The 24,578-nt window shown below is 41.8% G+C and overlaps 1 protein-coding gene across 1 annotated transcript in view; it reads right to left on the bottom strand.

Annotated features, from left to right (window-relative positions):
* Window positions 1-15,685: 15,685 nt before the first annotated feature.
* The window catches only part of MINDY4B (MINDY family member 4B), a 36,777-nt gene continuing 27,884 nt past the window's right edge, over window positions 15,686-24,578 (bottom strand). Inside the window, exons 11-12 of the mRNA XM_053903720.1 lie at window positions 18,622-18,802; window positions 15,686-15,828 (exon numbers count right to left, since the gene is read on the bottom strand). Coding sequence (XP_053759695.1) covers window positions 15,686-15,828; window positions 18,622-18,802 — 324 coding nt within the window. The remainder of the gene's footprint in view (window positions 15,829-18,621; window positions 18,803-24,578) is intronic.

The raw sequence follows: 24,578 nt of genomic DNA, 5'->3' as shown, positions 1-24,578 counted from the left end.
TTTTTTTTTTTTTTTAATTACAAGAACATGACATGAAAGAAATTTAAGAAAAAGATAAAACATTAGCCACAGTCTCCCCTCACATAATACAGTGCCAGGGACTTGCTGGGAGCAGCTGGGGTAGGTGACCTTCACGGTGCTGCCTGTGTCTCAGAGTCTGGATCTTGGCTGTGATTGTACTTCTCTCCCCTCTCCTGCTGTGGCTGGTGACAGCCCATTACCTTCCCAAGCCCCATGGCCAGCCCCAAGCTAAGTCCCAGTGCAGCCATTCTCCCCTGTGTTTAAGTGGAGTGGATCCTGGAATGGTCTGAATTGGAGGGTGCCATCCGGGTGGTTCCCTCATTAGCCCGGAAAAGGCAACCCTCTGGGGGAACCCTCCTGCCATTAGGGGGAACATGAATGTTTTTGAGACAAGAGCAAAACTCAAGAGCTTAGGCTTTCCTTTTCTTAAATGACTGTAGAAAGTCAAGTGTAAAGAAGAAAATCATCTGCAATATACCATGTTGTGATAATCATTCTTACTACTGGAATTCTGTTTGCTCTGTATATATGTAAAAAATGTTCTCTGCTTACTGAGTGATTGCTTGAGCACCCCCACTGCCTCGTTAGCATGGAGCCCGGTATCTTTCTCTTGAATTATGTTCTAGAGGATGCCCGCCTCCCCACCACCTCTTTTTGCTGAAAAGCTTCAAGAGTTTCCTTGGGCGGAGTGGTTTAGTCCTGCCTGGAGATGCCAGGTGTCAGTAGCACCAAAAGCAGTGATCATTCCTCTGCCACTCAATGTATCACAGTCTTGCTCTCAAAGACAAAGACCAGCCGATTCTGTGTTATTGGACAGATGACTCGGGTGCTCTTGAAAGCATTACAGAGGTGATTCACGTGTTAGCTTCAAGTTCATAGTCATGGATTCTCAAAGCATGAAACAGCTGGGGAATCTATAGTCCCCACCCAAACCCTCAAGGGCTTTGTGTTGAGTCTGGACCAGATCTAAGCTAGCCCCTTTCTTCAGGGTCATTTTAGATCATGACCTTGTTGGCTTTTGCTAATACTGGGTGTTGCTTGGAATCACACCGTGATTCTCCTAACAAATGTCCCCGACTTGAATTTCAGTGAGCAAGGGTGGGGCATCACCGTACCTTTTCACCCAGAGGAGTTTGGATGCTTTATGCTTATAGATCTAAGTATCCCCCAAATCCTCCAGTCTTACCAGGAGGAGGGAGCTTTCACTAGGCTCCACAAAAGATAGAGAGCAGTTATACCCTTTCTTCAGGACCATGGATGGCCACCACCCTACATTTCTATTATTAAAAGGACCTCTCAAGGGGCGCCTGGGTGGCTCAGTTGGTTAAGCGTCCGACTTCAGCTCAGGTCATGATCTTGCGGTTCGTGGGTTCGTGCCCCACATTGGGCTCTGAGCTGATAGCTCGGAGCCTGGAGCCTGCTTCGGATTCTGTATCTCCCTCTCTCTCTGCCCCTCCCCCGCTCACATTCTGTCTCTCAAAAATACATAAACATTAAAAAATTTTTTTTAAAAAAGGACCTCTCAGGCAGTGACACACTGGTAAATAAGTACCAGATCGTTGAAAAAATATAAACCACTGATTCTTTGTTTGCCAATTGGTGTGGTGTAAATAGTCTTACTATGGCCAATTTCATCCTACCAAGGTGATGCCAGTGGACATGGAGATGGGAATCAATGCACACAGTTGGCCTACACTGCTCGGGGGAGTCTGGCCAGCTCCAGGACACCATTGTCTCAAGTGACCGGCATAACAGACATCTGCTCTGAGGGCACCTCTCGTCTTTGCTACCAGAGAACTGCTGGAAGCCTCTTTTAAGTAAGTAAATAAGTAAAGTACACTCCGTTATATACTTACAAACTGGGAATATACCAAACAGTATATTCTCTAAACATTATCAAAATAAAGCTTCTGCTACCCAGTTTTTCTGTACTTATCAAACACCTTGGAGAACCAGGTTTATTTTTTGTGTGTTTAATTATTAGGTTAAAACAAACTATGCCCATCACTTAAAACACCTCCTTGTAACCAACTCCGTTACCTCTATCCTTTCTTCCTCCCTTTGTCCTTCTCTCCCTCCTTCTGCCTTCCTTTGTAACTGCTGGGGAAAAGGAGACATTGAGAAGCCACGTCCACTGTGCAGGCAGGCTGGACTCCATTCCTAGATCCCCAAGACTCGGGTTTTATATGTTGTTTAAAGTTGTGTGATATTTCTTTTTTTTTTTTCTTTTTTAACTGTAATTTCTTTTGAGAGAGAGAGAGAGAGAGAGAGAGTGCAAGTGAAGGAGGGGCAGAGAGAGAGGGAGAGGGAAAGAACCCCAGGTAGGCTCCGTGTGTCGGTGTAGGGCCTGATGTGGGGCTCCATCCCATGGCTATGAGATCATGACCTGAGCCAAAATCAAGAGTCAGATATTTAATCGACTGAGCTACCCAGATGCCCCTGAAGCTGTGTGATATTTCAGAGAGGAACCTCTTGTTAAGCATTTAGGCCAGAGGTTGTAATCAGTATCTGGTGACATCAGTTTCCTTTAGGGATCTCAATTTGTAAATTATGATATACATTTGCTTTAATATCAAAATTGCCTCAAAAGAGTATCGTGGGGGACTCTTGGGGGGCTCAGTCGGTTAAGCATCCGACTTTGGCCAGGTCATGATCTCGTGGTTCATGCGTTTGAGCTCCACGTCGGGCTCTATGCTGACAGCTCAGAGCCTGGAGCCTGCTTCAGATTCTGTGTATCCCTCTCTCTGCCCCTCCCCTGCTCCCTCTCTGTGTCTCTCTCTCAAAAACAAACAAACAAACAAAAAAAACCAGCACTCAAAAAAAAAAAAAGTATCTCAGGATTAAAAAAAAAAAAAACAAACCAAAGAAATACCAAGTTATACTATAATCATCCCCTGCCCTCTTTTCAGTGGCTGTTTTGAAAGATGACAGTGCTAAGCTAGTCTGCCCTCAGGCCCCACCCCCTGGCACAGAGAGGGCCCCCTTCTGGGGCAGCTTCTTCCCACCACATTTCCCTTGTCTTCTGGGGATTTTGCCCGTGGCCTTCAACACATGTGGTGAGATAAAATTTAGTCAAAATAGGGGAAGCTTATAAGATCCTTGTTTTTATTCAACGTATTTTTATCCCGAGCTTACAATGTGCCAGGCAGTGTACTAAGTGCTGACATCTATCAATGAACAAAATAGACAAAATTCCTATCCTCATGGAGCTTACGACGTAGAGAGGAGGGGCGGACAATGAATGAATGAATGAATGAATGAATGAATGAGTGCCGTCCAAACAAGAACCGATACCCTGCTGAGGCAGTGTTCACTTTTTGCTAGAGGAAGCAGAAGAATCTTGGAGTCTTACAGAAAGACTCCAAGACTTGGTTATCCCACCGTACACTCCTGAAGCGCAGTGTTTGGGTTCCGGGAGGTGGGGGAACAGTGATCCGGAGCAGCTTTGATGCCACACCTTCCATGGCCCCTCAAGACTCAAACTCGGAGGTTTGGGAACATTGCCAGGCACCCTGGTCTAAGGGCCCTTTGAAACAGCAGCTGGTGTCCTTTCCTCTCACCCACCAAGCCTCATGTCTTGCACTAAGGTAGCATACACAGGTGACCATGGAACAGAGAGGGGAGGGAGCCCCAGATAAAACCAGAAGCCCTAGGTTCAAGTCCTGGCCTTGCAAGGTACCACTTGTAACATTTCAAGTAGCTTCCTTACCTTCCCTGAATCTGTAGCCTCACCTGGAAAACAGCTACTAAATCCAACTTCAAGATCATTGAGAAGCTTCCAATAGCTGATACAAGGGAAAGCATGTTGTAAACCTAACACATCATTTAAATGCAATCTTTTAAATATTATTTTGATCATGAGCTAAAACATACAGTGACCGACGTGAGTCAGTCTGGAAATTTGTCATTTCTTTCTCTCTCTTGCTATGTAAATGACATTTCCAGTACAATAGTAGACACTGAAGCTATTTTCAGGTGGGAATTTAAAAAAAAATGTTTATTTTTGAGAGAGCACACGTGGGGGAGGTGCAGAGAGGGGGGGACAGAAGTTCCCAAGTGGGCTCCATACTGACAGCAGCGAGCCCCATGTGGGGCTCAAACTCACGAACTGCAGGATTATGACCTGAGTTGAAGTCAGGCACTCAATTGACTGAGCCACCCCAGTGCCCCTCAAGTGGGGATTTAAATCAAATATTAAGGAAGCATCTAAAGTAGCTGGCAGTGGTAGTGTGAGACTTCTGTGTGAGTGTGAACCTTGTCTGTTGTAGCAGAGGGCTCTTGGGATTTGACGTAATAGAAAGGTCACAGTGGGTACTTCCTTGTGCCTGGTGGCTGGAAGGAATAAGGGGCTCCCAGGATGCTGTGGGGCTCAGGTGGAGGTGGAGTGGGTGGGTGACAGAATGTTCAGGTGCGGGAGTGTTGGAGGAAAGACTGCCTTAGTCAATGTGGATCGTGGCCTTGTACAGGTCTGAACCTCCCTGCTGTCTCGCATCAAATTCTGTTGTATGGAGTTCAGGGGGAACACCATTTCTTATAGTTGTGAATTGTACATTCAAGATGCCCCTGGTTGTAACCAAATAACAAACTTAATTTGTTTGTCTGATGCCACAACGTTACCATCATTTTATAGGCAACCTTCTTGGGTCACGCTCAGGATGTTTATTGATGCTCTAAAAACATCCAATTTATGTCAAGGCATTTGCATGAATGAAATGGGCAGTTTTAAAATTCGGTAATTAAGAAATCTTTACAGCTGGGGAGGCGGAGTGCAGAGGAGAGAGACAGCAATTAACAAAGTTTGGACCTAAAACATTGTTGGGAAACATCTATATTCTTTCCTACTATATCTTGAAAGTGTTATTGACACATTGTGCTTAAAAATATATGTCGGGGTAGCTGGCTGGCTCAGTCAGTGGAGCATCTGACTCATGATCCCAGGGTCATGAGTTCAAACTCCACTTTGGACATGAAGCTACTTAAAAATAAATAAATAAACAAATAAATAAATAAGCAAGCAAGCTAAATTCTTAGCTATTAAACTTCACTAAAGTTTGAGTCACTTTTTTTTCTCCTTGATGATTGTTTCACTACTGTCTGAGGGAGCTTTAAGTAGTTAATGAAATTCCTATCTTCTTAAATAGTTTTGGAAATAGATTATGGGTTGTAGTTATTTAAAAATGAGAAAACTGAAGCTCAGGAAGGGAATACTGTTTTCTTCTGAAACAAAATGACAAGCCAGACTTATTACAAGGAGTCTGCTTTTCTTTTCTTTTCTTTTTTTAATGTTTATTTATTTTTGAGAGAGTGAGAGAAAGAACATGGGCCGGGGAGGGGCAGAGAGAGAGGGAGACACAGAATCCCAACCAGGCTCCAGGCTCTGAGCTGTCAGCACAGGACCCGACACAGGGCTTGAGCTCATGGACTGCAAGGTCATGACCTGAGCCAAAGTCGGACGCTTAACCGACTGAGCCACCCAGACGCCCCAGGAGTCTGCTTTTCTGACTAAACAGGTACGTTACGGTTTTCTAGAAAACATACACAGTTACTAGGCTATACTGTTTTCTGTCTTCTCTGGGAAACCTGCTCCTTATCAGTCTGTCTTGAGACACTCTGGAGGGTCTGTCCGTTCTCCCTCTTATCGTCCTCCACCTCCTCTTTTCTCTCCCCCCTCCACACACCCATCAACGTCACCCCTGCTTCAATCTCTATTCTTTTCATCAAAAGAGGGAACTGTTTGATTAGATCACCAAAAGATAACCTTTCTATCAACACCAAAGGACTGATTTAATCTATTTCTTGGGCCAAAAGATGACTCACGAGGAAGTTTGGGAAAAGGAGCAGAGAAAAATGGAAGGCACTGCATTTTACAGTTCTAAGAATTGTTTACTTAGTAGCAGACTCCATGTAATCAAAACTATCAAAAAGCTCCCTGACGATCTGGGGAGAAGCAGCTGGGGGGAAAAAAACACACACACAAAAAACAGCTCAGATGTGGCCTGTTGGTTGGAACGTAAATTTCCTTGCTGGTTCCTGGAAAGGGGTGCCACGCTGAGGGCAGAACAAGGAGATCCATCGTACCTCACATCCCCGGAGCTATTAAATTCTTGGGCAACAATTTCATCGTTTCTCTTAATGCTAGCATAGCAGCCTCAACCTGAGTGTGCAGGGCATAGTGACCCAGACCCTGACAAGGAGCAAAGTATTTTCTGTGATGTACCATTTGTTTCGAAATGGGAAATCTCATTCCACAGAAGAAATTCCAAATTGGCTCCTCATTTTACATGCCGATAGCTTCAGGCAGCTATAACTAACTTTAAGTAGTGATTACAGCCACGTACACAGCTTTCTGCATTTTTATTAAGTTTGTTAAATTCAGACCTTGGAGTATATTATCGATGATGTTATTCTGAACTGGATTCAGTTAGGAAATGACTCAGCGTGCACTGGCACACACACCTCGTCCGTGATCTGGCACTGCTTGTGTTCTGACAGTGTCCTGTGAATCACCCAATAGCAATTGGGTTCAATGACAGTGACAGTTGAGTTCACTTAGCCAGCTCATTTGCACACCTTGTCCCTCCCCGGTGGTTTTAAATTGCTTAGTTAGTGAATCTGTCTTACTTTTAAGCAGCGGCCAAGCGGGTTGCTCACCTGCCACTTTTGTTTTGCCCATCGGGGGCTCGTCTTTCTGCCTGGTCAAGTCTGATTAGTTCTTGCACAACGTGGCTCCAGGAGCTGCTGCCCAGGGGCAACCTGTGTGTTCCCTGCAGCACATCTCATGCCGGCACTGGCCATTTAAGCACTAAGGGGAAGAGGCAAGAGTGCAGTGAACTTGGGTGTCACCGGGAGCACCCAAGGGACAGGAAGGAGCCAGTTGCATCCCTCCTGTGGGGTTATAATCTCACGTAAAACAAAAGCTAATTAGAGGTGAAAGGACTTGATCAGACTGAGGAGAGTCTGAGTTCAGGGTATGAGACAGGGCAAAACGCCAGTCTCTTTGTAGGGAGCTGTGTTGGTTACATTGGGGATGGGGGGATGGAGATGAAATCTGACCACCTCCCTCCCCCAGAAGTAGGTTTGCCTTTCCAAAGGTGTTGTTTAGAGGCAGAGATGTTTTGTCTCTGCAAATCTATCAGATCCTTATTATTTTACTGTGGTCCCTTTCACAGGAATGGTTTTGGTACCCTTTATAAATAGCTGTTTTTTTGTTTTTTTTTTTTTTTCTTTTATCAACAGCTTTATTGACCTATAATTTACATTCCATAAAGTTTACCTGTTTAAGTGTTCTCCAGTATATGGACAGAGTGTGTAACCATCATCATAATCTAATTTTAGAAAATTTCATCATCCCCCGAAAGGAGACTTGTACCTATTAGCAGCCACTCTCCATCCTCCTCCCCACCCACCCTCTCTCCCTTCCCCTTCCCCGCCTCCCCCTTCCCTGCCCTAGGCAACCACTGCAACCACTAATCTACTTTATGCCTCTAGAGATTTGACTATTCTAGTCATTCTTTGTAAATGGAAACATACAATATGTGGTCTTTTACAACTAAGTTCTTTCATTTAACATAATTTTTTGTAATTCCCCTATGTTATAGCCAATTATGATATAGTTATCTATGTACGCTATTCCTTTTTATGGCTGATGAATATTCCATTATAGAGATCTATGATTTTTTGTTTATTCATTTATCAAGTGATAGACCTTTAAGTTGTTGCTACTTTTTTGACTATTATAAATCACGTTGATATAAACACTTGCGTGCAAGTTTTTTGTGTGGACATATGGTTTTGTTTCTCTGAGGCATATACCTAGGAGTAGGATTACTAGGTAATATGGTGACTCTATGTTTAACATTTTGAGGAATGGCCAAACTGTTCTGCAAAGTGACTGTGCCATTTTATATTTCCACCAGGAATGTGTGAGTGTTCCAATTTCTTAGCATCCTCAGCAACTTGTCTTTTTGAGTAGAGCCATCCTAGTGAGTGTAAAGTGTATCTCATTACTCTAATAACTCATAATGTTGAAAGCACTTTATGTGCCTATTTAGCCATTTGTAGGTTTTCTTTGGAGAAATGCCTATTCAAATTACTTGTATATTAAAAATTGGATTTTCTTCTTCCCATTGAATTGTGCAAGTTCTTTGTATATTTTGGATACAAAATACCAGATAGGTGATTTCAAATGTTTTCTCCCAGCTCATGGGTTGTCTCTCCTCGATGGTGTCCTTTGAAGCACAAAAATTTTAAATTTTGAGAAAGTCCAACTTATTAATCTTGTCTTTCATTGCCTGTGTTTTTGGTATTGCATCGAAAATATCACTACCTAATACAAAATCACAAAGGTTTATTCCTATGTTTTCTTCCAAAAGTGTTATAGTTTTAGCTTTTACATTTGAATCTATGACCTACTTTGAGTTAAATTTCTGTATATGGTGTGAAGTAGGGATCCCAAATCATTTATTGCATGTGGATAGCCAGTTGTCCCAGCATCTGTTGAAAACACCATTCTTCACTCCATTGTCTTGGCTTCTTTGTCAAAACTCAATTGACCATAAATTTTAGGGTTCATTTCTGGGCCCATAATTCCATTCCATTGATCCATATGTCTATCCTAAACATTCTCTTCAGACAAATCTTTTTATTAACTACAATATACGTATACAAAAGAGCCCAAATTTAAGCATATAATTTTTGAAAAATTTTGCAAGGGAATGCAGCTGTGTAGCCAGCACTCAGACTTAGAAATATAACATTACTGTGGTGCCTGCGTGGCTCAGTCGGTTAAATGTCCAACTTTGGCTCAGGTCATGATCTCACAATTCGTGGGTTCGAGCCCCACATCAGGCTCTTTGCTGGCAGCTCAGAGCCTGGAGCCTGCCTCTGATTCTGTGTCTCCTTCTCTCTCTGCCCCCCCCCCCCCCTCAAAAATAGATAAACACTAAAAAGTAAATTAAAAAAGGAAATAAAACATTACTGCTAACCCACTAACCCCCTTGAACTCCTCCTAGTCACTGCCCCCAAAGGTACCTACCCTCCTGACTTTATCACTATAGATTAGTGTTGTCTGTTTTTGTACTATATATAAATGGAACCACATAGCATGTACTATTTCCTGTTTGTTTTTTTTCTTCAACATTATGTTTGTGAACTCTATCCATGTTGCTTCATGTAGCAATAGTTTATTAGTAACTACTGTGATTTTTTAATACCGTATTAAAAAATATGCCATTTAAGGATCTTCGTAATTCAACAAAGCAATATTTTCCAAATGACAAATGCATGGGAAAGATCCACTTAAAGTGCAGTATACATGAATGGATTTTTATGTAACAGAGTTTGAAGAATTCAGTGCTATGATTTCAGTTTCCACACTGCAACTAACCTTTCAAAAATGACCACTTGTAGAGTTTTGGTGTAGTATCAAAGAAGAATAGCCACAAAGCTATTAAATTTCTCCTTCCTTTTCCAGCCAAATATCTATATGAGGGGTTTTCTTCATGCATTTTAACATAAAAACATATCACAAGAGATTAAATGCAGAGGCAGATATGAGAATGTAGCTGTCTTACATTAAGCTGGGCATTAAACAGATTTACAGAAATGTAAAATAATGACACTCTTTTCACTATTTTTTTCTTTGGAAAATGTAGTTGTCATAACATACCGTCATAGGTTAATATGTAATAAGTTTTAGCTTTGCTATTTTAAATGAATTAATAAATAGTTAAATAATTTTTTAGTTTTAATTTCTAATAAGACAAATATTGATAGATACAACTCAGATAAACAAAAGCTCTTTGGGGTCACTGATAAATTCTAAAAGCATAGAAGGGTGCTGAGACCAAAAAGCTTTGAGATCCCCTGGTCTAGTGGGTAGCTAGGCATTTAACACATAAGCTTTGAAATAAGTACATCATTGGAAATCACGGCTAGTGATATAAAGAAGAACAAGGCGCTAAGAGAAATGGACCAGGGAGACCTCTTAGAAGGGGGAAGGCATCTAACCATCTCTAAAGAAGTGGTTTTCAGCAGAGAGCTGAAGAACAAGAGTGAAGAACATTGTGGGCAGAGGGAACAGTATATGCAAAGCCCCTGAGGTAGGGATGAGTTGGGCTTGGGTGGAGTGTGGTGATGAGAAGGAGAGTGGCATGACATGAATCAGGAGCCAAATCCTACAGGCTCTTGTCAGTCATGTTAAGATTTTGGCATTTTGTCCTAAGTACATAAAAACGACTATAATATGAATTACTATAATATGATCAGATTCAAATTTAAAAAAGAAAACTGATTTCTGTGTTGGAAAAGAACTAGGGGAGCCTGGGTGGCTCAGTCGGTGGAGCCTCTGATTCTTGATTTTGGCTCAGATCATGATTTCACAGTTTGTGGCATCGAGCCCTGCATCAGGCTCTGCACTGACAGCACAGGGCCTGCATGGGATTCTCTCTCTCCTTCTGCCCCTCCCCTACTCACGCGCATCTGTGCATACTCTCTCTCTCTTTCACTCACTCTCTAATAAATAAACTTAAAAAGAAAGAAAGAAAGAAAATGGACTAGAAGGGGACAGGAGAGAGCTTGGATAGCTTTTTTTTTTAATGTTTATTTTTATTTATTTTTGAAAGAGAGAGAGAGCCCAAATGAGCAGGGTAGGGGCAGCGGGAGAGAGAGAATGCCAACCAGGCTCCATGCTCGGTGCAGAGCTAGATGTGAGCCTCAGTCCCACAACTGCCAGATCACAACCTGAACCAAGATCAAGAGGCCCACACTTAACCAACTGAGCCACCCAGGCACCCCTCAGATGGCTATTTTACTAGTCCAGGGGACAGCAAGTGGTGCCTGCACGAGGAAGGGGGTGGTGCGGATGGAGCTATTTTGAAGTTAACATTTCCTTTTTTTAACTTCATTTATTTATTCTGAGAGAGAGAAAGCACAAGTGGGGGTGGGCAGGCAGAGAGAGGGGAGAGAGAGAATCCCAAACAGGCTCTACGTTCTTAGCATGGAGCGCTGTGCAGGGCTCGAACTCCCAAACCATGAGATCATGAGAACCATGAGATCATGACCTGGGCCAAAATCAAGAGTTGGACGCTCAACCAGCTGAGCCACCCAGGTGCCCCTGAAGTTAGCATTTATAGTTCTTGCTGCCCCTCTTGGAGGGGAAGAGAGAAGACTCCTAGGTTAGAGCACTTCTACCCACCATGCTTAGAGACACCAGTTCCAAGTATCCGTTAAAGATTAAATATCCTTTTATATCAATTTTATAATTATTTACTGTGTTTTTAGGTGTGTGACTGAATCGCCCACATTTACTTGATAATTAGAGTTGATAATGAGATTGAAAAAAGTCACTCTTATAGCACCACCTTGTGGACAGTAGTGAGAAGTTTTCTCGTTGGGTTCAGTAGCCGAGAAAAGACACAACGTTCTGAGAGGCTTACCAGTTATCAGCCGCACCAAGTCCTTCTTGGAAGGAGATGGGATATAAGTACATGCCACAGAATTAAAGTTAAACTGGCTATCCGGAAACTAACTGTCTGGATTTATTCAAACGTGATCCCCTCTGCTTGACTTTAACGTCAAGAGTCATTGACTGAAATACCTTTTATTTAGTTATCACCTGATGGCCACTTCTTTTACCTTATCTGCTCCTTCCCTGCCTCTTTCCTAGGCTCATCTTACCTTACTTGACCACTGACCCTGGAATTTGCTCAGTGTTAGGCCCAGCCATCTTCTTGGTTCATATTCTCCTTTAGGCACGTTTATTCCAAACCCTCATGCTACTTCCCATCAGTGACTCCCAGATGTGTTTCTCTTGTTCAACCTGCTGCTCCTAAGTTCCAGGTCCTTATTTCTAATCCACTGTCCTACCTGTCCAGGTGAATGTTCCGTCCGAGACTGAACTTGGGATTTCTTCGTCTCCAAATCTGCCATTCTTTTAGTGTTTCCCTGTTCCGTGGCGGCACAGTCTTCCAGCAGTTTTCAAATCAGACACTTGGAAGTCATTCTTGAGTCCTCCCTGTCCCTCCTCTGCCTACCCTTACAATTAATCTCTTAGCCTTGTCCGTTTTACTGGTAGTTATCTCCTGTGTGGCCCACTTTGGTCTACTTTAAAAAAAAATTTTTTTGTTTTTAATGTTTTATTTATTTTTGAGACAGAGAGAGACAGAGCGTGAGCAGGGGAGGGGCAGAGAGAGAGCAAGACAGAGAATCTGAAGCAGGCTCCAGGCTCAGAGCCCGACGCGGGGCTTGAACTCACAAAGCGCGAGATCATGACCTGAGCCAAAGTCGGACACTTAACTGACTGAGCCACCCAGGCGCCCCCTCTTTGGTCTACTTTTATCGCCACTACTCTTCCTGGTCATCTCTTGCTGATACCACAGCTATAGCTTCCTAACTGGTCTCTGCATCCACTCCGGGCTCTCTCCAGCCCATTCTCCACACTGTGGCATTTTTTTCAAACTGCAAATATTACCAGGCCATTTAAAACCTGCCAAGGTTGCCCCTGCCTCATAGTCTGTGATGCCCTGTGGTGGGTCCTTCCCACCCCCACACAAGCTTCTTCACACTCACTCAACACCTTGCTCCCTACACTGCAGCCCCAGCCCCGTTAGCTTCTCTGTTCCTCAAGTGCCTTCACCACAGGGATCTGCCCCTGCTCATCCCTCTACACCTCTCCTCGTTATTTCTCCTTAGCTTCCTGCCTCAGCTTAACCATCTGTTCTCAGAGAAGCCTTTTCCTGAACTTCCAGGAACTTCTTTATTCTAAGATATTACACATCAGAAATCTCTTCCCACTGAACAGTTACCTCACTTTTCAAGATGACATTCATTAAAGGGGGGTTCTGATTAATGCCATCTCCTCAGAAGAGCGTAAACGCCATGAGAGAAGAGGGCCCAAGGCTGATCGTGCCCACCATATTTCTCTAGCACCCAGCAGAGTGCCTGGCACATAGGAGATGAAGTTCCCTGGATGAATGAACAAACGGTTGTGTCTCTGAGGCCCCGAAAAGGCAATTACAACAGTCAACGGTATATATCTGTAGTTTGTGTTACTTACTTGTAAATGAAATCAGGTCCAGGTGTGACTGAAGGCTGCATCTGGCGAGCGTAATGCCAAACCCAGCCAGCGTGAGTGAAGGGAATCTCAGGCTGCCTGCCCTCCGGCCATTTCCCACCTGGTCCCGTGCTACTGGTGAACATGTACTTGAAAAAAATCGTACATACATCTTCTCTAAGAACAAACGCTAATTTTGAGGGACATACCAGGCCAAGACAATATTGAGGGAAAAAAAGTATTTGTCGTCTTCTCAGGGTCATGGTTCCACTATAGATACAGTCAGTTTAGGTAACTATTATTCTCTCTGTCTTCAAGCAAATAGCCTTTTCCTGTATGTCTAAGAAGCTGACAGGACAATTAAAGTCGTTTATCTCAAGACACAGAAATTTCAAAGGCTCGGTCGGTTAAGCGTCCGACTTCAGCTCAGGTCATGATCTCACGGTCCGTGGGTTCGAGCCCCGCGTCAGGCTCTGTGCTGACAGCTCAGAGCCTGGAGCCTGCTTCAGATCCTGTGTCTCCCTCTCTCTGTGACCCTCCCCCGTTCATGCTGTCTCTCCCTGTCTCAAAAATAAATAAATGTTAAAAAAAAAAAAAAAAAAAAAGGTGAACCGATTATCCCAGAACATTTCTAGCTACTTCTAAATAACATTTTTTCCACCTTAAAAAAAAAAAAAAATTAGTGGGTGCCCTGTTTATAGGACAAAATAAAAACTCATTTTCCAACATTGACATGCAAAGTGATTAATACCTTTACATATCAAAATTATTATACCTTTATATACAAAACACAGGTTCTTAATCTTTCCTTTCTTATTTTACATATTTATAGATTTGTTCCAGGAATAATTTAAGACAGATGACAACACATAAAATACAGCAAAATAACACAAATTTATAAATAAATTAAAAATGCAAAGGAAAAAGAGGATAGGGACCAAAAATAGACTCAGAAATGAGGCCAATTAAAAAATGCCTTGTGTAAGGACTGACACACTTCCAGGCAGTGCTGCTGTTGTCTATACAACAGTCCTCCTGCCCTTCTTCCTTCTACAGAGCCCTGACTCTGTTGTAACAAGGGTCCTGTTCTCAGTCCTAGAAGATGAATTATGATTGACCTAAGAGAGTCATGGATCCCTTGCTGGACCGTTAGAAAAGAATGTCCTTATTGTCTGAGATGCCTTTAGTGAAATCTCTTACTTGTGGCTAGGAGCTTTCTCACTGAGGCACTTGCTATTGTGTTTCATTTGTCTCTAAGCTTTCTAGCAGTCCACTCTAAGAGGGACATTTGGTTAGAAATAACTCAGTATCCATAAAACAAACAAAAAGAAACCCAGGCCTGTACCTAAGGAAAGGCGTGATATTGCTAAGACTAAGACAAAATAAAATAAGGGTCTAATAGGATCCACATATTCACCCAGTGTGTTTAAAATCCCACATGAAAACAACGATGTAATAAAGATACTGTAATCAGCAATCCAAGCCAAATTGGCTTTCTCTTTTGACATAATTTATTATTCACCTTGAAGTTTCATTTTCTCCATGCTCCTTGAGTTAAAATATTATTCTTTGAGCCAAATGAAAGTGCATTTCACAAATTAATTTGGACAATGGGTGCAGAAAAGTTGTTCTTAGCAATCTAACCTTTGGCTTGTGAATACAGAGCCCTAAGTCTATGAGTTGGCAGGCAAGTGGGGTGGGTAGGAAAAAGGTCTAGATGGTTCCCATGTATTTTTTTTTTTTCTTTAGAAAGAATACGTTGTATCTTACTCTGTGTAATTCTTCAGAAAAAGTGCAGGCATTCAACAGGACAGGGAAAGATCATATCCTAAAAAGGATTGTTTTCCCCTTTTAACAATGACATAAGAAAAGATTCTATTTTTATATATAATTACATTTTATCTAGGACTAAGTCTTCTTTCTAAGTTTATCTATTTGTCTGTCTATATATTTATGTTTAGCTTTTAAAGAAAAGAAGCATAGCGCTGGTAGAAATAATGTCTTCTTCTGTGTGTTTGGCTTGCCTGCTTGAACCCGTAAGTCAACTGTTATAGCTGCTAGACTACCAGGAATAGTCCCTGCTTCAAGCCCAAAAAATCCCATTTACTATTTTAATGACCAGAACTTGCTAATGTGGGCATGTGAAATGTAACCTTGGGAAGGAATGCTCTCCATACCAGGAAGTCTTTGAGAAGGCTTGAGTTCTTGCCATAACTAAAAACCTGATGATGCATTACTGATGACTTCATCCCCAAATGAAAGCTAGCTGCCTGCTTCCATAATCCTCGGGGAGAATCGCACCAACAAAAGGCTAATTTGAAAATAACATAGAGGAAAGACACTTCATTTGCTCTATTGAATAAAATGAAGGAGCCTGTCTATGCAAGTATAGAGAAGACACCTTGCAGATCTTGTTCTATAGCACTGAAAGCAACTGCAGAGGGCTTAACAGGCACAAAAAAAGAAAAAAAGAGAGAAAAAGTTGCTGATGGGGTTTTTCAGTGGGGTTCCCATGAATGAGGACCGTAGAAGTGAAACGGTCTTCCCCCATATTAGGCTTTTATGACAGCAGTTCTGACACCTCAGACATCATTGTGCGTACTGGCTTTATTTTTAGAAAAAGGGAATGGTTCCATTCCAGTTGATGGTGGCTTCTCTCCACTTGGTTCTGATTAGCATCTCCACTGGAGAAAACCGTCTTCCTGGTACATGTCCATCCCCAGGTTGGTTTCTTTCCCAGTGATGGGAGTGAGTATCTGGGTGAGGAACAGCCAGCATTTAGGCCCTAGCCTCTATACAGCATTCCAGAGGAAGCCAGGAAGGAAGGGAAACAGGATGGGTGGACAGGAGTTGGGCTCAGCAAGCTGTGTTCCTAGACCCGGTTAAACCCAGGGGATTCCAGTAGATGGTCAGTAAAAATGCCCCATACAAAACATGTGTGGTAACATGGGTGGTTGTGTATTTTGGAGCATGAATATTGGCAACTCATGAAATGTACATTCCAGCACCATGATGCGACACATAGAGCCAGGTGTAGATCACAGCATGTTGTCCGGAAAACCAGGAAGAGGAGAGCTCCTCACTTCCCAGTGCTTCTAAGAATACATTTACATTTTTGGGTGAAGGGTGAGGTAGTCTAGTGGGGTAGTCAAGAACTGGGCTCAAGGGCAAGCTTTGTCGCATATGACATTTGAGAAGGTACTTAACATCTCTCAGCTTCATTTATTCACTGAGTATTTCTTGGCTACCTCAGTTTCTTCTATGTGAAAATAGATATTCTAGTATCTACCTCATATGAAATTTGGGAGAACATAATGGGATTACCTGTAAAGCTTCTAATACAGTGCCCAGAAGAGAATGCTTGCAATGCATGTGAGTTGATACAAAAATGATGCTTTCCTCAAGGAAGAGAGTAAAGTAGACCCAATCATATACAGCAAAACCTTGGATTGGGAGTAACTTGTTCTGCTTGTGTTGCACAAGATGAGCAAACATTTCTAATAAGTTTTAACTTGATAAATGAGTGATGTCTTGCAAGATGAGTAGTATGTGACGGCGAATGTCATATGGTCACCACTGAGCCAATGGTTTCTGAAATTCTGTTTAATATACAAGTGCTTTGGATTATAAGCATGTTTCCAGAATGAATTATGCTCACAAACCAAGGTTTTACTGTATATATTTTTAAATATATATATTTTTAAATGTAAATATATATTAAAAATGTTTTTAAATGTAAATATTATTTAAAAACATATTTTTAAATGTAAAAATATATTTAAAAACATATATTTTTAAATGTAAATATATATTTAAAAACATATATTTTTAAATGTAAATATATATTTAAAAAAAATATTTTTAAATGTAAGTATATATTTAAAAATATGTTTTAAAATGTAAATATATATTTAAAAACATGCTTTTGAATGTAAATATATATTTAAAAACATATTTTTAATGTAAATATATATATTTAAAAACATATTTTTAAATGTAAATATATATATTTAAAAATATATTTTTAAATGTAAATATGTATTTAAAAAATATTTTTTGCGGGGGTGTACCTGGGTGGCTCAGTCATTTAAACGTCTGACTCTTGATTTTGGCTCAGGTCATGATCTCATAGTTCATGAGTTTAAGTCCATGTCAGGCTTTGCACTAACAGTGTGGAGCCTGCTTGGGATTCTCTCTCTCCCTCTCTGCCTGCCCCTCCCCTCTCTCTGTCTCTCAAAAATAAATAAACATATATATTTTTTTTAATAAACTTTTTGTTTTTAGTAGGCTCCATACCAGTGTGGAGCCCAATGTGGGGCTTGAATTTACATCCCTGAGATCAAGACCTGAGCTGAGATCATCTCAATTGTCAGTATCTCCCCAAATTAAGTGGGCTAGTATATATTTCTCATAATTAAAGAATTAGGAGCTGCACAGATAAAACAGTCACTAAGATATTTTCCAGATTTCATTTTACTGAAAAGTTGCTTAACACCAAATCTGGGATGCTAAATGCCGAGTCCAACATCAAACCAACAAGCCTCCACCAGTAAAACCAAGGTGCCCAGTACAGACTCCAAGTCTCATCATGTTTATTCCCTTGTCCAAAGGGCCAATGCTTAAAGACATCTTAGGTTTAGTCTTTTTCCTTAGGAGTTAAAAAAAATTTTTAATGCTTATTTTTGAGAGAGAGAGAAAGAGTGCGAGTGGGGGAGGTGCAGAGAGAGAGAGAGAGAGAGAGAGAGAGAGAGAGAGAGAGAAACAGAATCCAAAACAGGCTCCAGGCTCTGAGCTGTCAGCACAGAGCCCAATTCGGGGCTCAAACTCACGAACCGTGAGATCATGACCTGAGCCGAAATCGGATGCTTAACTGACTGAGCCACCCAGGCGCCCCCTCTTTTTGAGTTTAAAAGAATATGGTTGTAAATGAAATGAAATAACCTGTGTGGTTGTCTGCTTCTTCCATTCGGCGTGGAACCTCGAGTTTTGCCGGGACTGCGCCTTAGTGACTGTTGCTCTCCTAGTGTCTGTCCACACTGCCTGGCACTTAATAGAGCCTCAGAAATGCTTTCTGAACTAACTGCAACAGAAATGCACTCTCAGTTTGCTTACTTCTGTCACTGGATGATCATCGGATCAGTTGTAGGATAGAATCGACCAAATGGAACACACCTTCTGCCCCAATCCCTCTGGTTTTCCATTTCTTTCCTCAGGCATTAAATGCCTTATGCTCACAGATAAAAGTTCCTAGAGAGGGCCTTTTGGAAATTCGGTTCTTCCCCTTTTGTTTTTTCTCTTACCTAAAACTCATTTGTTCCTCTGTGCTATGTGTAAACCCCCCTGCTCCTATTTAAAGCAGCTTCAGAATTCCCAGGTTGCAAAACTTGGGTTTAGGACTGTGGGACTCATGCATAAGTTTCATGTCAGAAATCAAGCCTAAACCTTTTCCTGCAAAGCCAGTGTGAATATCTGCACGGCTGGGAAACACCGGCTGCTGCATCTTTTTGAGCGCTTTAAAGCACTCGGCACTTGGAGTCTGAAATGCTCACCTACTGTAAGCTGCACAGGCTTCTTCTGTGGGGGCTGGCCTCCGTAAAAGTACAGATCAAAGCGACGCTCCACTTTCCAGTCTGATAAGAGCTGCCTGTTTGTGCTAAAAAGGACACTGGGATTTCCATTAATGTTGCATAGCCAAATAGGTAATTTGGGAGTCTTCAGCCTGCTGCCCACCTGGAAGGGAAGAGGGGAATGCAGATGAGGACAGAGATTTAGTCACATCGCGGCAGATACTGATGCATCATCATGATCAAAACACAGCTCCGAGGCGTCTTGTTGAGCTGGCCCGCGCAGGGCACTCTGCGTGCAATAAGGTTTGAAGTGAAGGCTTCCTTACGAACGAATGTGCCTGTATGAATGGTGTGGTGGGGTGGTCACGCTGTTATTGGGTGGCCTCATGGAGAACATAAAACCGCCTCAGTTTGGTTTTGAAGTTAAGTAGAGAATAAATAAACTGAATTATAAGTGTACGGGTGGAATAAGAGGACTTCAACCTGTCTTTGTCATTGACTGGTGTATTTACTCCTATCCCCCAGATAGGACAGTATTTCATTCAGCAGGTGTTCAGACTTTTGGAAACCATTTAGAATATAGGAAAAAGAAAATATTTAGAATACAAAAATATAGACTATTTTGAATATAGGAAATAGCTCCAGGGAAATGAAGGGAATACACACACACACACACACACACACACACACACACACACTCGTGCATATATACACATATCTACATGTTAACATGGAGATCAAATGTGAAGATATACTTAGAGCTGAATATACTAGTTTAGCATCACAATAATATTAAATTTACTCTTTTAACTAGTTTATCTAGTTTTTCCAGGCAACTGTCAATTTAGCAACTCGTGAATTAGATGGACAAAAGTACTACTCTGACAGGCATAGCCCCTGAGTGATATTATAGTGCATTTCTATTTATGGTATCTGCCAGTTTGTTTAAAGAGGCAGGAAAGCACACATTTTTTAAAGATTGCCATTAAAATTCATTAACGTTAAAAACTATTTTTTTTTTCTACTTAGAGAAATAAGCCTGAGCTACATAGAAAAAACCATCATTTTCATGTGATGCCAGGGAAAGCTATAGACCTTCAGCCTTGGTGTGACTTCCCATAATGGAAGGATCTGATTCTGTTTCTTTTCTTCTCAGTCCTTAGAGTTGTACTGTGTGTTCAGGAACAGATTCTGTTTTATGGAAAATCCAGCTTTGAAAAATTATCACGTTTCATAAACCCAAGTATTAAAGGCTAATAACTTGACATTTTGATTTCTCAATAGTTCTATTCAAATCTCTTCGTTTTGCTTTAGTTTAAATTCTTCAGTTGTGGGTGAGTGGGTGAATCAGAGATGCTTTTGTCTTTAAGGTTTTCACTTTTAGCTACCATAGAAAAATTATATTACTGTGTTTGAAAGACAAGAGTTCAGTTTTAGTTAATAATTTAAAAAAGGGTTGCAAGCCTAGCATCCCAATTTGGACATGATCATTGTAGGTGCAGGATTTGCTTATCTAGTCTCATTAGAATTAGCCCCTCTGGGCTGAGTGTAATATGAGCATCTCACATATCTAACGGGCAAGTCACCCACTGGCTACATTGGAAATAAAACACAGAGGATATGCCCTTGAAGCAGCCGAATGCGTTTACGTTCCAAGATTCCACCCACAAGTTGCAAATAACATTGCAACCATTCATTAGTTATAAAATAAGCACTTTCTTTCTTAGACCTTTTTGCCATGGTACCTTAGGTACTCAGTTTATATGGAATCAAAATATGATCTACAGGACATGGAAGTATGAAGGTTGGAAAACTTGGATAAACTAATTGGGAAATTGAGGGCTATTTGGAATAAAATGTCACTTATTTTGAAAGTCAAAAGAATGGTATTTTGGGTGATCTTACCCCAATGAAAGTTCCTGTAAATTGTGTCTAGGTGGAGGCAATAGAATATAGACATGTATGACACTGGAGTTTTTGTAACGTAGGCAAAAATCAACTGGCACTCATGTGACACTCAGCAATGTGCTGACAGCACACTATTGTTACTTTATGCAACAATGCAACAGTTTTCTGAACTCACAGCTCCTCAAGATTTTATTAGAGGAGGAGGAAAATGAAGTAGTTATAAATACAACAGTCTCCAGCTCCCAAAGTAACCATACAGAGACTCCACACTGAGTAAGCAGAGCCTTCCTTACTTGTCTTGAGAGATGCCGGTGAAAAGGAAAATGTCATGCACGACTGTCAAGGCAGTGTAGGTATTAACTCTAAGAGGCAAGCCTTAAGATTACGGCTGAGAACACACCTGGTTTAAAGTGAATTCTGTAGGGGCGCGTTAGGTGGCTCAGTCAGAAGGGTCCAACTCTTGATCTCAGCTCAGATCACGATCTCACAGTTTGTGAGTTTGAGCCCCGCACTGGGCTCTGGGCTGACAGTGCAGAGCCTTCTTGGGATTCTCTCCCTCCCTCTCTCTCTCTGCCACCCCCCTCAAAATGAATAAATAAACTAAAAAAAACAAAAAAAAAAGTGATTCCTGCAAAAACAAAGCCAAGCACCTCCTGTTTGAATCCAGCCAAGTATATATCCCCTTCTTTTCTTTTTTTAAAGTTTATTTATTTTTGAGAGAAAGAAAGACAGAACATGAGCTGAAGAGGGGAAGAGAGAGAGAGGGAGACACAGAATCCGCAGCAGGCTCCAGGCTCCGAGCTCTCAGCACAGAGCCCCACGGGAGGCTTGAACCCACCAACCGTGAGATCATTACCTGAGCCGAAGTCAGAGGCTCAACCCATTGAGCCACCCAGATGCCCCATCCCCTTCTTTTCTTAGCATACCACATTATGTGTTTGACTGGAACGTTCAGTTAAGAATTTGTATTGCTTTTGGGTAGACAGTTTATCAGCTACCCCCAGCCCCAAAAGCAGCATTCTAAATATGTTTTATTGGTGAGATTCCCCAAATGCAGAATTTGTGCATGTTGCCTCATGTTGCTATGGTAAAAAGGAAATTAACTTGTGATACAGTAGTGCTATAAATAAAATACCTTTCTCCTTAAGTTCACTCATTGTATAATAAGCCCAAGAGGTTTAGCATTACATCCAGCAATGAAGCCTTTCCTAACATGTATCATTTAAGCCAGTGTAAAATTACAAAGACAGAACGAGGGATGGACAAATTCTAAACACTACAGGGCAAGGATTGAGTCCGTGTAATTCTTTTTTTTTTTTTTTTTTTAATGCCTTCTAGAACAATGGTGCTTACAATGTGCTTTTGCATAATGAGCTTGATATTGAGAGTCCCAAGGGTCCAGTCTGGTAATTGGAACGGGAGGAAGGTGTTGGAAATTTGTGCTTTCTGCCCTGATTCCTAGTGGAGATTCGCGTGCATGAGTGGTCTGGCTCTCTCTCTGCACCTGGAACACAAAGTTGATGTAACTTCCTTCAGCCAGTTTGCAGGTAGGTCGTCGTGTTCGCATGGTCAGCACCTTAGCGATAGAGCGCCGTGGGTGGAGCTTCACGTGGTGGGTGGAGCTTCACGTGGTATTTCTGTGGTTGGATTTCTTCCTACCGGTCCCTTTAAAGGGAATTTCGAGAGGACAGAGGCTACGGCGGGGATGGTGGTACCCTGTGCCACGGCTACCAGGGGAGTAATTCCAGCAAGACCTAAATGGCTTCAGTCCCTTCTAAAAATCAGAGTTGGTTTTTTCTTCTCCGTGGCAGGTGCGAAGATAATGCGAACCTCCTAAGGCTTTCCAGATGGTGTTAGACTCAAACTGCTTTATGTTCTCACTTAGGTATTGGAACCTCACACTCCAACCTGTACCTTCAAATAGAAAAGTGACGGGAGGCTTCGAAATAGTGCCTCATCTTGTAGGTAGCTGGCTGCGTTCCGTAAGAACTGTCAGTCTGGTGGGCTCTGGGGGGGCTTGCCGTGTCATCTAATGAGAACTCCATTTTTTTTTTTTTTAAATCTCACCCACTGGGTTGTGACATTGGGACTGAAAGACATGTGTTTTTGCAGCCTCTGCAATTTTATCCCAGAGTAAGGAGAGATTTACTTTAGGAAGACAGACACAGCATTTACAGGATGGGTTTCACCAGGACAGCAGAATCTGTTGGCATGCTGGTTTTCTTTTGAACTCAGAAACCTTTCTTACAGATTTTTATTATCAGTGGATACATATAATCCGCTGATATGAAGCACGCAGCCTAGGCAGGAGCCCCTAAATACCCATAAAGTGTTTATGTACCCAGTGGGCACATTCATGAATCCTCTGTGGAGGGGTTACCCTACTCAGAGAAGAAAGGAAGGCGAGTGGCTGTGGGGGTCTTCAATGCAGTGAGCCGGAGAGCACTGTTCTAGAACCACATCTAGTTCTTTCTTTTTTTAGTATACGTGCTGCCTAAGCGAGCACATATCTGGTTCTTTCTTGAGCAGACTTTTGTTCAGTTCTAGGGCAGAGGACTCTGAACTATCAGACTTCTGGATACACCACAGTCACGTGGGTCCTCTGGTTAGCACGACTCTGAGTCCCACCGAGCTTGTCCTTCCGGACACACATTTGACGGACCTGGCCTGCCAAACCGGCAGGTGAAGGGGAGCAGCTACTTTTCAGACTGTGCCCCAAGTACAGGTAGTCCACGATCAACCTAAACAAGTGCTTTACCACAGAAGTCTACGTAAGAAGCTCTAGCTTGTTGAGTCCTGCCTTCTAAACCCTAGCTGTGCTTTTGCCACCATCTAAATGTTAGAGTCTAACATCTGTGTACCTATAATAGATATTACAGGTGATGTCATACAAATAAGTCTACATCTATATGTAAGTACATAGATACGATAGATTATAAAAGCACTTAGGATGGAGTATGATTCTAACAACTGGCACTTTGTATTTATCACTCTATCAGAAGACGAGAAAAGATAACGACAGGCAGCATGGCACAGTGGGCAGAGTGCGGACACCAGCTCTGATGCCTAGCGGGTGGCCATGGGCAAGTTCCCACACCTTTCTCAGCCCAGATTTTCTCGTATTTAAAATGAATGGCCAAACAACAGACACTGGACTAAACCTAACACACCTTTGAGTAGGAGTGAGGATTAAATGAAATAAGGCATCATTGCAGTGGCTCAGAAAGAGCCTAGCACATAGTGTGTGCTCTATACAAGAGGCTGTTAGCATTCCAATGAGTAAATGAGCTTCATATGTATACTTTAGTTACCATCTTCAGGGATGTGAAAATATATGTAGAATTATATATATACATATGTATGTATATATAATTATTTTAATAATATGATGAGTTATGGATTGCTTTTATCCCCAAATAATGAGCTGATATACACAATAAAAAAGGCACCTTCTGATTAAAAAAAAGTTTACATGTATATGTGTATATGTCTAACATAGTCATATATCTCAGTGGTTCAAGTAAGAAAACTAACCGCCAGCCAGGATTCGCTCTTTAATACATTTGTTCTGAAACCAAACTCCAAGTGCATGACAGAGACAACATAATAAACATCCTCAGGGTTTCAAGCCATTAGGGTACAATTGCAGGCAATTTTCACTGAGGGCAGGATCATAGGAGTCTCCCCGGAGAGAGAACACTGAGTCCAAGAAGGAAGGATGAAAAGTCACATGAGTCACTTTTCGAAAAGATAGAAGCATTGCAGATTTGATTTCTATGTAGATTTTAAAGCTAACCTGCGCAGTTCCCATGCTTTGTCCTACTTCCAATTTGTGAGCAAGCATTTGGATGGTGGTCCCATGTTGTCTGACACATTTTGCCCTCTTCTCAGCAGGAATACTCTTATTTTTTACCTTATGCCTTGGCCTTTTGACTTACTTTAAGGTCCCTGAGAACATCCACTTTATTATTGGAGGATATTTTAGGCTCTGCAGGTAATTTTCTTTAGAGTATGATTTAGCAGCTGAGCCG

This window comes from Panthera pardus, unplaced genomic scaffold, assembly GCF_024362965.1.
Source record: "Panthera pardus isolate Hobbes unplaced genomic scaffold, ASM2436296v1 HiC_scaffold_16, whole genome shotgun sequence".
In the NCBI taxonomy this organism is placed as follows: Eukaryota; Metazoa; Chordata; class Mammalia; order Carnivora; family Felidae; genus Panthera; species Panthera pardus.
The sequence above is the reverse complement of the archived record's forward strand: the minus strand, read 5'-3'. Positions and strand labels throughout refer to the sequence as shown.